This window comes from Pimephales promelas, chromosome 3, assembly GCF_988280905.1.
Source record: "Pimephales promelas chromosome 3, fPimPro1.hap1.1, whole genome shotgun sequence".
In the NCBI taxonomy this organism is placed as follows: Eukaryota; Metazoa; Chordata; class Actinopteri; order Cypriniformes; family Leuciscidae; genus Pimephales; species Pimephales promelas.
Window position 1 is genome coordinate 13,191,041 of NC_142771.1, and position 12,981 is coordinate 13,204,021.

At 37.8% G+C, this 12,981-nt stretch overlaps 1 protein-coding gene across 2 annotated transcripts in view; it reads left to right on the top strand.

Annotated features, from left to right (window-relative positions):
* The first annotated feature begins 767 nt into the window (after nt 1-767).
* Nucleotides 768-12,981, top strand: part of ppap2d (phosphatidic acid phosphatase type 2D) — a 43,982-nt gene continuing 31,768 nt past the window's right edge. Inside the window, exons 1-2 of one of the 2 annotated variants that reach the window (XM_039686368.2) lie at nt 786-997; nt 1,124-1,364. In XM_039686368.2, coding sequence (XP_039542302.2) covers nt 1,175-1,364 — 190 coding nt within the window. In that variant the 5' untranslated portion in view covers nt 786-997; nt 1,124-1,174. Of the gene's footprint in view, nt 1,365-12,981 lie in introns of both variants that reach the window. The other variant, XM_089128280.1, reaches the window with a different exon arrangement.

Below are 12,981 nucleotides of genomic sequence, written 5' to 3' on the forward strand. Positions count from 1 at the left end.
TACCGTAGCAATAAATATTTGTCTACCTTGCTTCCCAGACAGAGAATAAACCCTCTTAAATTATCAGCCCGATGTGCACAGAGGCTGCACGTTGAGCACAACAAATCACACGCTAGGACTGCAGAACAACCACCACCTGTTTCTGTAAGAACCAGGTGGGTGTAAGGGTTGACCATCATTAAGACCGCAAGAACCCTTCATGATAATTATAACCCTTAATGATAGAAATAACCACCTGCACCTGAAAATTATTGCTGGCCAGTCTCCTCCCACACATAATAATAACAATAACAATAACAATTTTAAAAAAAATAATAATAATATATGTTTATGTTTATTATCTTCCCCAATGTGACTTTTATGAGACATATCCGAAGAGAAATGTGACTTCCGGAGGGCGCAGCCTTCGAAATGAGACACCAACGGATTTGGCGGTTACCTGAGGAGGCAAGTAAGAACTTAGACAACATAAAAATAATGATAGGCTATTATTATTTATCACTTGATCATTTACACATATTAGGCTACAAAAACAGTGCTTTTTATATATCCATTATAGCTGGTTTAGTGTTCTAAATTGCGTCAAAAGAAGTTGGGTCGCCCGAATTATTATTACTATTCACAGTTTGCAAGTTTTCCCGCGTTCGGAACACGTATAACCCCCCAAATGCTGCCTGTGTAGTCAGCTCACTAGATTTTACGCCAGCCCTAAAGAGGGCGGAGGAATAACACTAATACCCACAAATCAAAACACGATCCGCTTCAAGTTTGCTCTCGGTTGGGGAAAGAAAGAAGAGTTTGACATGAAGGGTCACAGAGGGATGACAAACTTTTGACTGACATATGTTTTCAGGAATGTGTTTTTCTCCATCATGTCCCGATGATGATGGCCAAACTGCAGCCGAAACTTTTCAAAAGTGCTGGAGAAAGGATTTCTCGTGTAAAAGAGAGCAGACCAGGATCTCTGTACAAGTCTGATCGATTCATCAGTTAAGACGTGTGTATATTTCTATATTCGTCATCTACACGTGCGCTTGTTGTTGGATTTTAACCCAAACCATTCAGGAGATTGAAAAAAAGTTCAAGTAAACCGTGTTCCTAACCTGTCAGTTTGACTTTACAGAGGTTGTGAAGGACAGTAAATCCGGCACAAGTATTACATTAAACGGACAACATGCAGAAGTTGAATTCGGTGAACAGTAACGCGGAGCTCCAGCAGCGGCTGGCGGATCACGGTGGATCCGGAGACACAGCGAGGGAAAACGGCACCAAACACATCCCGAGTCCCGCTGAACCTGTGGATACGGTTCAATGCTCCAGCAGAAAGATGCTGGTCGGGCTGGACGTCCTCTGTCTTCTTGTGGGTAAGAGAAACAATGCTGGGTGACACCTTTTTTAATAACTTTCACTTTGATGTTAATGGCATGCTATTAGATTATTTACATTAAGTGTAATCAACTATTACAATAGTTTCATTAGTAGCCTAAGTGTTAGCCGGTCAAATCAAATACATTATCTATTAAGGTTTATAATGTAGGCTAGTTACCTAATGTTTTTGTTGCCATGCGTGTATCATTTCCACATTTCCCCTCGCATGCAAAGGAAGCAACACAGCAAATTTATTGCTGGACTTTGCAGGTTGTGGTACATCCACTTCATCTGTTTTCCTCATATTATTACAAGGAAAAAAAGTTTTTGACATTTGATGTCAAAAGTTGACATGGGAACAACATGTCAAAAGTGGAGGAATCCAAAGTCACTCCATCCAAATAATCCACTCAAAAGCCAAATCAGAGCTCAGAAAGGGAAAATAATAAGTTTATAACCTCCACGCACGTGGTGTGTGCATGTTTTCAGTTTAAAGTTGGCAGGAAAGTTTGTCCTGGGAAATTCAGCCGTATCCATGGAAACAAGCATTTCTCTAGAGAAAAGTGAAACTGCTTTTTCATTTCAGATGGCCTGAACTGGTTGTGCTGTTTACTTTGTTTTGCCTAATACTGTATACTTTATTGTAACTTTTATTAAAACAGAATTAGGTTAGTTGCACTGTAAAAAAGACCACACTGTTCACACCAAGGATAACTAACAAAACAAAATGTATATAGTTTTAAAAATCTTTCTAGATGTAAAAGAATAGCAGAGATCACACCTCAAGTCAATAACAGCACAGAAAAACAATATCTCTGGACAGCCAATCAGAATCCATCCTGCTTTAGAGAGCTTGTCCTGTTGGGATAATATTGTTAGTGTGTCTTTATAGTTCTTGTTTTTGGTGTGAACGGGCCTTAGGCTATGTTTACACGGAAACGATTCTGAAGAGAAAACGCAAAAGTGGTGTTGCATCATCACTTTTTATTCTACGTTTAGACGAGCGTTTTGGGTGGGAAATCCGCGTGCATATGGTGACACAAAGGAGTGTGAAATTCAATGTAGTATGCACTCCAGGCAGCTAGGTGGCAACGTGAAGCACTGCAACACAACAACACCAAGTCCGCGCGCCTGCGTACAGCCTTCACTGTCAAGCAGACTTTTGTGTTTTTTACCGTTTACACGGGAACGCGGCGGTGGAGCGTTTTTATGATTTCCACTCTGGAGGGTGGTTTCACTTTTTTGCGTTTTTAAGCCCCAAAAACGGCGTCACCGTGTAAACGAAAGGCACATCCGATAAAATATTTTTACGTTTTCACCCGCGAGCATTCTCGTGTAAACAGGGCCTTAGCTGTACAAGTGTTACTGAAAGGGACTGCTTCAGATCAGACAGTTAATTTTTAATTTCAAACAAAATTGCAATCAGATTTATTGTATTTAAAAAAAATAAAATAAAACCCAGTTAATTAAGATGCTACCATATAAAACACACTTAAAACATTTTTTTTTTTTTGCTGTATGAAGCATTACAGAAAAATATTGGACATTCAAAATAGTGTCAAGTTCCAAAGCTTCTAAAGAAATTGAATTTAGATATTTAATAGTAATATTTGAATCTAGACTACACTAACTGATTGCACATTATATAAATTTAGTTCATGACGTAAAGTCTCCATTATGACATTTTCATCCGCACAAATCCTTGAAAAATGTGGTCCTGTTAGTTTGTTGACACATTTACTGCATTCTAAAATCAGTGCACACCCCATCAGTTTAAGATGATTTAATGTGTCACAACAACATTCACAACCGGGATAAGGGAATAAACAGCTTAATTATGTTTTTCATGTCGTTGTTTTTGGTGTGCCAAATAGAACCTGTCCAGGCAGACAGACAGGTTACAGTGAGTTCTTCACCGGCCTGACTGTGCTACTCACACAAGACGTACTGTAGGAACTGCTCTTGGCCTCCAGGTGAAAGTCCTTGTCCCACCGAATCTGTTTTTAGAAACGTGACATGTCTAGTAGTACCGCTTGAGGTTTATGGAGGAAATGTCTTGCAGAGAGTCACCTTTGATTAACTTTCTGCCATATGATGTTACAGTCATGCATTCAGCAGTGCATAACTGGATTAATCCATGATTAAGAAAGAGTCATAAAACCATGTGGCGACAGACTGGAGAAAGCCGGAAGTGAGCAGAGAGGAACTGTGCTGTGGGATGAGGCATAATGATGTGATAACGGACGAGGACATTTGCGATTGCTCTCTGTGGTTACGATCGTAAACACATTTCCCTATTTTGATGGACTTCCTCCTGACATTTGTTACAACTGTCAAACATTCAGAGTGTTTAAACATTTTTACCATATTCATCCTATCTATAGCATTGTTGTACACTTTAGCATACGTTTAAAAAGTGTACTTATTATGGAAACACTATTATATACTTAAGTACGAACTCAATGTAATGTTTTCGAACATTTATATTGAAAGCAATTAGCTGAACTTTAGAAAGTTTTTTTGACCCACTTAAGTAGACCTTGATAACCATTTACATTTTTATGATCTAAAATTATAAAGCCTCTAAAATCTGATTGGATTGACTTTTTTCAAAGGCGCTGCAAAATAGCTGATATGAACACCCGTGACAGCACAACAGTTCACTTAAAGGAGTAGTTCACTTTAAAAAAAACTTTTGCTGATAATTTACTCACCCCCATGTCATCCAAGATATCCATGACTTTCTCTCTTCAGTCGAAAAGAAATTAAGGTTTTTGATGAAAACATTCCAGCATTTTTCTCCATATAATGGACTTCAATGGGAACCAAACTGTTTAAGGTCCAAAAGGCACTTTCAGTACAAACTGTTCAAAGGACTTTAAACAACTCCATCAAAATAAATGATTATTTTTTCGTGTCATTTGGTTCATTCAACGAACGAAATGAACAAATGACTCGGGGAAAAGATTCGTTCATTTTGATGAATGAGTTCGAGTAGGAGAGTCACGAACGTGCATCACAGAGCAAAGCGAGCGTTTGAGCTTATAAAACTTGAACTTTGTTATTTATTTATTAAATGAGCGATCGTTTCGCTTGATAAGACCCTTATTCATCGTCTGGAATCGTTTAAAGCCCTTTAACAGTTTGCAGTTTGCACTGAAACGGTCTTTTGGACCTTGAACCATTTGGTTACCAGTGAAGTCCATTATATGGAGAAAATCCTGGAATGTTTTCATCAGAAACATTAATTTTTTTTCGACTGAAGAAGGAAAGACATGGACATCTTGGATGACATAGGGGCGAGTAAATTATCAGCAAAAGGTTTTTTTTTTTTAAAAGTAGTGAACTACTCCTTTAAACCGTATGCAACAAGTTGCTTGGAAACAGTAAACAACCCACATTGAATAATAATTCTTGGCAGAAGTTGATGCTGAATTTTATTACTAACATATTTGAATGCTTACTAATACTAAACATCTTTCATTGTAATGTAACTGTTCCTGGCTTATTGCTTTTTGAAGCGTGAGACTATCGCAGGCTGAAGGATTGTAATTGTTTGTTTTTTTTCCCACTAGTGAATAGGGTATTCATGCCACGGCATTCTGATCCACTTTTAATAAGTCCAACAAAGCTGGAATAAGAGCAGCTTTGATGGCGGATCTGTGTAAGAAACTCTCGCTGCGCATGTGAATGTGAGCGCTGACTGCATCAGAAGCGGAAAACAACACTGCAGATTGTTTACTGAGGCGCTCAGACACGCTGAGGCGATCGATCACTTACTTGGCTCTGCTTCTCTGCAACTCTTTTGTCAGTACATTCCACTCGGCCAGGCTGCGATATATAAGGAGGTTTAAGAAAAATGCTTGCCCTGGAGATATGCTTGAGTACTTTGGCTTGAGCTGGGTCAAAGGGGAAAGTGTGAAAGAAAGGTCACAGGCATACCTGTGTGTGTGCGTTGTGAGAATTCATGCTGAAACGAGCAAATGATTTCTTATCTCTCTCCAACAATTTCACAATCCGTGAACAGAAAGCATCAGGTTTACACCTGGTATTAAGATGGGTTTTCAGTGATCCAATTGCAAGTGGTCGGTCGAGATGCATTATCGCTTCCACCCGGTGTTTAAGTTACACGTGTGACCACTTGTGTAAGGAAGGATTAAGATACTCTTTTATTTTTTTTCACGGGTGAGTGCACCCCATTCACTATTGAATGAATGAACCCATGTTGCACGCCTAGAAAAGAAGCAGTTTAGTTTGAAGTTGTTCAACACGTCCCAGAACGATCATGTGTTAGGAGTCATTTACATTGAACCTGTTTGTGTGTGTGACGTTTTAAATGACGTTTTGTTAACCAAGTTCGAGGAGCACGTTCAGATAATCTACCTAATCAGCATGAGAGGAGGCATATATGGTCGACTCACCTCTGTTCCAGTTTTCCTGCATCGTCGCTCTCAATTATTCTTTTCCCAGCCAGGGATGGGGGTGGGGGGAGTACTCTGGGTTCAGGATAAATTCAGAGATCGGACAGGATGCCAAATATGCATATGCTATACTATACAGTGTTAACTCCTGAAGGTGCCATGTTTTTAGAACAGCACATTTTTAGACGTCAAGTGTATGTTTATATAGGAAAATCAATGGAAACGTAGTGCCGTGGAATGCAAAAATGCATTCAGTGTGAACAGTACCAAGCTTCACTCGATTTACAGAGTGTTTACTTCACACAATGATTTTAGTGATCCAATCACAAAATGTTTTAGACCCTGTGATTAGTGCTTACCAAGTTTGATATAGGCTTTACAGAGACCATGATACTAGTTGGATGGATGGATAAGTGGATGGATGGATAATTAGGTGTGTGGATGGATAAGTGGGTGAATGGATGGATGGATGGATAATTAGGTGTGTGGATGGATAAGTGGGTGAATGGATGGATGGATGGATGGATAATTAGGTGTGTGGATGGATAAGTGGGTGAATGGATTGCTTGATAAGTGGGTAAATGGAAGGATGGATGGATGGATGAATATGTGGGTGATTGGATGGGTGGGTGGATAGATATGTGGGTGAATGGATGGCTTGATAAGTGGGTAAATGGGTGGATGGATGAATATGTGGGTGATTGGGTGGCTTGATAAGTGGGTAAATGGGTGGATGGATGAATATGTGGGTGAATGGATGGCTTGATAAGTGGGTAAATGGGTGGATGGATGAATATGTGGGTGATTGGGTGGGTGGATGGATGGGTGGATAGAAGTGGGTGAATGGATGGATGGATGAATATGTGGGTGAATGGATGGCTTGATAAGTGGGTAAATGGATGGATGGATGGATGAATATGTGGGTGATTGGATGGGTGGATAGATACGTGGGTGAATGGATGGATGGGTGCATAGATAGATAGGTGGGTGAATGGATGGATGGATGAATATGTGGGTGAATGGATGGGTGGGTGGATAGATAATTAAGTGGGTGAATGGATGGATGGATGAATATGTGGGTAAATGGATGGGTGGATAGATAGATAAGTGGGTGAATGGATGGATGGATGATTATGTGGGTAAATGGATGGGTGGATAGATAGATAAGTGGGTGAGTGGATGGATGGATGGAAAAGTGGTTAAATGGATAGATGAATGGATGGATATGTGGGTGGATGGATGGATGGATGGATAAGTGGGTAGGGTTTGGTATCGAGAACCAGTTCCATTTTAGAACCGGTTTAAAACATCATGTTCATTTGGATCACTGCCTATGTTTACTACAGTATGTGCGGCATTGTAAATCTGTTCATTCGATAAAGCCATTGTGTCTCTTTAGAGGACTTGGGTTTGGATTAGACCACTCCAATTTTTTATGATGCCTTTATGACATTTTTTTTTGGAGGAATGAGCTTTAAATGGAAGGATAGAAATCTCTCAGGTTTCATTAAAAATATCCTAATTTGTGTTTGCAATTTGAACGAAAATTATATAGGTTTGAAACGACATGAGGGTGAGTACATGATGATAGCATTTACATTTTTGGGTGAATTATACTTTATAAATGCAGTTAGCTGAGCCTTGGCTAAAACTAACTCTATATTGCAAATCATGTCATTTAAATCAATGAGACATATCGTCGCGATATATATATATTGCGATATTTTAATATAACAATTGTATCCTTACACCCCTAGAAAAGACAAGTACACTCAAAATGTCAAAATATCCTTGTAAAATGGTTATGTCGGTTATGTCTAAAGTGAACGTAAACAGTTGACAAAGAAAACGCATGTGTAACAGTATATTGGATCCGTGCAGCTCTGAAAGTGACAGCAGCATAATATACCTCCTGCCGTCTCTATAATAATGTTAATCAAACAAAAGGCTGAATAACTTTTGTATCTATATTTATAATGCATATTTTATATAAAGTGCAGTGTTATTTTACCTTTGACTACAGATTCTGTACCTGAGTACTTTAAAATCTTAAAACTATTTACTTAATTCATTTCTTTGTTCAGTTGTATTTATTTGTGCAATTTAGAATTAAAAAAATAATTACTGAAAATAATACTTATTTTTAATAATGCTTGAAATGTATAGGCCTATTAGTTAGGCTAGTTGTTTTTTTCTATGGGATTTTTTTAGCCATAAGCAAAAGTTAGTTGTGCAAGTGCTCTGAAGCCTGTTGAATTTTTTATTTTATTTTTTGATGGTATTCAGCTACAATGAAACGTTTTGCAATAAGACTTAGGTTAAATGTGAATGAACCGAAATTAGCAATCGATGAGAATCGGAATCGATAAGTGGGTGTATGTATAGATGGATAGGTGATTCTGTGTTTTCTGCTTGATTTCTAAGTTGTTTACCAAATCAGTTATAGGCTAGCCCAATGTTTAAGCCTCCCCCATAGAAAAAGTACAATATACAATATATCAATACTGCATTGATGGCAATATGGGCTTTTTTTAAACAACTTACAACACTTATAGTCATATACATATCACAAAGTGTACCACTGATGTGATCACTGAGCAATGGTAGTGTCAGCACTGGTTTTGTGAATGATTTGGTTTTAGCTCTGCTTCAGTTGAACCCGGAGTGCCTCACCAGATTCGTACAGGTAAGCCGCCCACCGGTCTGATCTAAAGGAAATGACTGAGACATCAAAGCAAAAGACATAGACATGGCAGTGAGTGTTTGTGTGTGTGTGTGTAAACATACTGTATCATTGAGTGAGTAAAGCATCTCTTCAAGGAGAAAGGCCTATCAGATGGAGTTGAGCTGTACCTGAATAAAGGCCCTCTTCCTGTTTATCGCTTCTCTGTCCTTCACCTTTCTTCTCTGCCACAAAATGCAGCATTTAATCAAAGGCGCTCTTACAAAGGACCCAGTGGAGTGTATGTCAGTATGAGGCATGTGTGTGTGTGAAAGTGTATGTTTGTATTATACGTCTTGTGTTTCCATTCAGTTGGCAGAGAAAGTTGTCAAGTGAGACAGTGAGATTGCAGCACGCAGCAGCATGTCAGTTATGTGGGCGGCAGCACATTCAGACGCACTCATCGACACATGGTGCACGTCTGCTGTTTCCACATGCTCGTTCATGTTGATAAATGTATCTCTCTTCTACGCACATTAATAGCTTAATCAATGTGGCTGCATTAGAATCATCAATTACGGTTTTGATGATATTGTAGAACATGTATGCGTAAATCTATATCTATCTATCTATCTATCTATCTATCTATCTATCTATCTATCTATCTATCTATCTATCTATCTATCTATCTATCTATCTATCTATCTATCTATCTATCTATCTATCTATCTATCTATCTATCTATCTATAAATGATCTAATTTAATAAATATGTATGAAAATGTACATCCTGAATATACAGATTTGAATGTATAAATGTAAATATAAGACGAATATTTTACATAATTGTAAAATATAATTTTTTGAATAAAAATGTTAGTAAAAAAGTATATATGAAAGCAAATCCTGAATATATGTATATTTATAAATGTAAATCTTGAATAATCTAACATTTTAATTGTAATAACTATATTATTTAATAAATAATCTAATATCTATATTTTATTGAGTATATAGTTATAATGTGAAATGTTTAAGATTGAAATATAAATAAAATGTAGATACATAAAATCTAAATACATAATACATATTGTTTACACATTTTTTTCTATAACAAAAAAACATTTTATAAATCTGTATAAATTAGCTTTAATTCATTATTTATCTGTAAGAAAAATTATTTTATTTAGAGTTAAGTTTTTTTTTAACATATTATGTTTTGTTTCAGTGTTATATGTTTTATTAATTTAGAAGATATTTGTGCATTTGTAATAAATTATTATGATATATTTAAACTTACAATAAATCATATCTGTAGATATTATTCAATTATTTCCAGTTCAGTTTAGCAACGATTCGTGCCATAATTTATACAGCACAAACACCTGTTTTATTAGCAACTCATCATCCTGTCATAGGTTGTGTGGTTGTACAATCTTCTCTCATTTGTTCAGTAAATGACCGTAGAGACCACCCTGCCATTATCTCTGTCTGTGTTCTCCCCTCTGGCCAAAGTGCATTAGTCTAGCATGAGACTCGCTCTAAGCTACTCAACACTGATCCAGTGCAGTCTGCTGGAGCCTGCCAACTCTCTGCCGTACAGGGTTACAGCTCTAAATGAGGAAACCGCCCAGGGCCGGCGGAGAGATGTGTGTTTGCTGGTGGATTAATACTGTTGTTATGGATTTGGTTGAAAGGTCGGGGGTTAAAGGACAGTGCCGGCTGAGATATATGATAGCAGCTCGTCTCCCTCATGAGTGAAAGGAAACCACCGTGAATCCTGCTGAGAGACTCAACAAATTAGAGGATTACACTGTTTCTTTGCAAGAGAAGAGCAAATGAGTGGCAGTTAGCGGTACAATTACCACAGCTCTATTAGTGAAAATGATGCAGCGAAAATATGCGGCCCTGTCTGTTCCTGCCTGAACCGTATCACATGAACGTGTGAACGAATGAAATGCCTGTCTCTTTGCTTCAGACAGACAGATTCCCTAAGATGTGTTTTGCTTTTGCCATGCCATTTCACTCACTGACCAATCTCAACACAGCCTCCTTCCCTAAAACACACATGCTCTTAAGAGTCTGGAGGCACCCCACGCCGACCCCCTCAGCAGTCTCCTGTGAACCGCGTGTTGTAAGAGTATATAAGTATATCCCCCCCAGCCCGAGGACGCATGTCTGGACTGGGCTACAGTAACACATGAGACGCAGCTTTGCTAGAGGTGGGGGTCGGAGAGGGAATCTCAAGCAAGCTCCAACTCATCTTTCCCTGTGGTTCTGGCCTCCATCACCTCATTGCCTGACAGATTCGTTTATTTTTAGGTGTGAAGGAAGCATTTTTTGAAATGCTTGAAGGGGATATAAGTTGGCTGTGCAACATAGGAATGCAGAAATGTTAAACTCAGTAGGGGTGCATTATTTCTGACGGCAACAGGTTAGGTTGAGCAAAGAAGTTGAGCTCTTGAGTCGGGCATATGGTTCTTTGTTCACAGTGTTACAGCACAGAATCATCCGATCAACATGCTCGTTTTTGGTGTCAGGAAAAGTGAGTGCAAGGAGAAATGTAGCTTTTGTTATGGACTTTGATGAAGGTCAAAATAAATATGACATATTAAGATTTTACAGAGGGTATGCAAGAAACAAAAAACAGATGTATTTCATTCAGAAACACAAATTTGCCCAAATTTGTCAGAACAGGGCTTGATAATGGTTCTCCTATGACATCATTGCTGCCATAGGTTCTCCTGTGGCAATTCAATAGGTTCTGTGACTTTAAAAGTTCTTCTGACATCATAGGAACGTAATAATAATTTGCGATACCCATATGATCTTAAAAATGACTTCAAAAAGGTCAAAAAGATGAATTGACGTCAAAGATCAAAACAGATTAATTGACATCATGCATTGACATGCCATAACATCACAAGAACTTAAAAAGGTTTAATGATATCCTAGGAATTTAAAAATGTTCAAAAGCATTATGTGAACTTAAAAGGGTTCAGTTACATCATAGGAGACTTAAAAAGGTCTAATGACTTCATAGGAACATAAAAAGATTCTGTGACATCATAGGAGACTTAAAAGGGTCTAATGAATTCATATGAACATAAAAAGATTCTGTGACATCATATGAAACTTAAAATGGTTTAATGACTTCATAGGGACATTAAAGGATTCTATGACATCATAGGAGACTTAAAAGGATCTCATGACTTCATAGGAACATAAAAAGGTTCAGAGACATCATAGGAGACTTAAAAGGGTCTCATGACTTTATAGCAACATTAAAAGGTTCAGTGACATCATAGAAGATTTAAAAGAGACACATGACTTCATAGGAACATAAAGGTTCAGTGACCTCATAGGAGACTTAAAAGGATCTCATGACTTCATAGGAACATAAAAAGGTTCAGTGACATCATAGGAGACTTAAAGGGTATCATGATTTCATAGGAACATAAAAAGGTTCAGTGACCTCATAGGAGACTTAAAAGGGTCTCATGACTTTATAGCAACATTAAAAGGTTCAGTGACATCATAGAAGATTTAAAAGAGACTCATGACTTCATAGGAACATAAAGGTTCAGTGACATCATAGGATACTTAAAAGGGTACCATGACTTCATAGGAAACAAAAAGATTCTGTGACATCATAGGAACTAAAAAAAAGTTATGTGGCATGAGAACTTAAAAAGGTTAAATGACATCATAGGAACATAAAAGGCCTTTAATGATGTCAAAATTACTTGAAATGTTCAGTGATATAATAGGAACAAAAAGGTTCAGTTATATTAAAAAGGGTTATGGCCTAAAAACTTAAAAAGGTTTAATGACATTGCAGGAATTTAAAAATGTTCAAAACCATCATGTGAACTTAATAAGGTTTCAGTGACGTCATAGCAACTCGTAACAGCAACATCAGAACATTAAAAGGTTCAGTGACATCATAGGAACTAAAAATTTTTTATGTGGCATCATGAGAACTTAAAAATGTTAAGTGACATCATAGGAACATAAAAAGGCCTTCAATGATGTCAAAATTACTTAAAATGTTCAGTGATATAATAAGAACAAAAAGGTTCAGTTATATTAAAAAGGTTTATGTGGCAGCATAAAAACTTAAAAAGGTTATGTGGCATCATAAGAACTTATAAAGGTTTCTCAGATCCTTTAGGTAAGCTTTATTTCGAAGAGTGCTGTAGCTTTGGGATTTGTTTGTGCTCGCATCTGTGCAGTGTTCCTGTCTTCTTCTCCAGGCGTGCGTCTTTGTTCTTGGTGTGATTTGTCTTCAGTGTGAGCTGATCGGGGTAGACACAACAGAACACCAACCAACAACAAGAAGAGTAATGTCACCCCTTGAGCTATCTCAGTCTTCAAAGAGATCAGCTCTGCCTCTACCCAAACAGACGCTCTCCCAGACAATAGCTTCAATTAGAAGTTTAGTGGATGATGGTCCTGTGATCCAAAACACAGCCGCAGTGCCAGAGGGCACAATCTCTGTCTCATCTACAATGTGTGTGTGTGTGTTTGT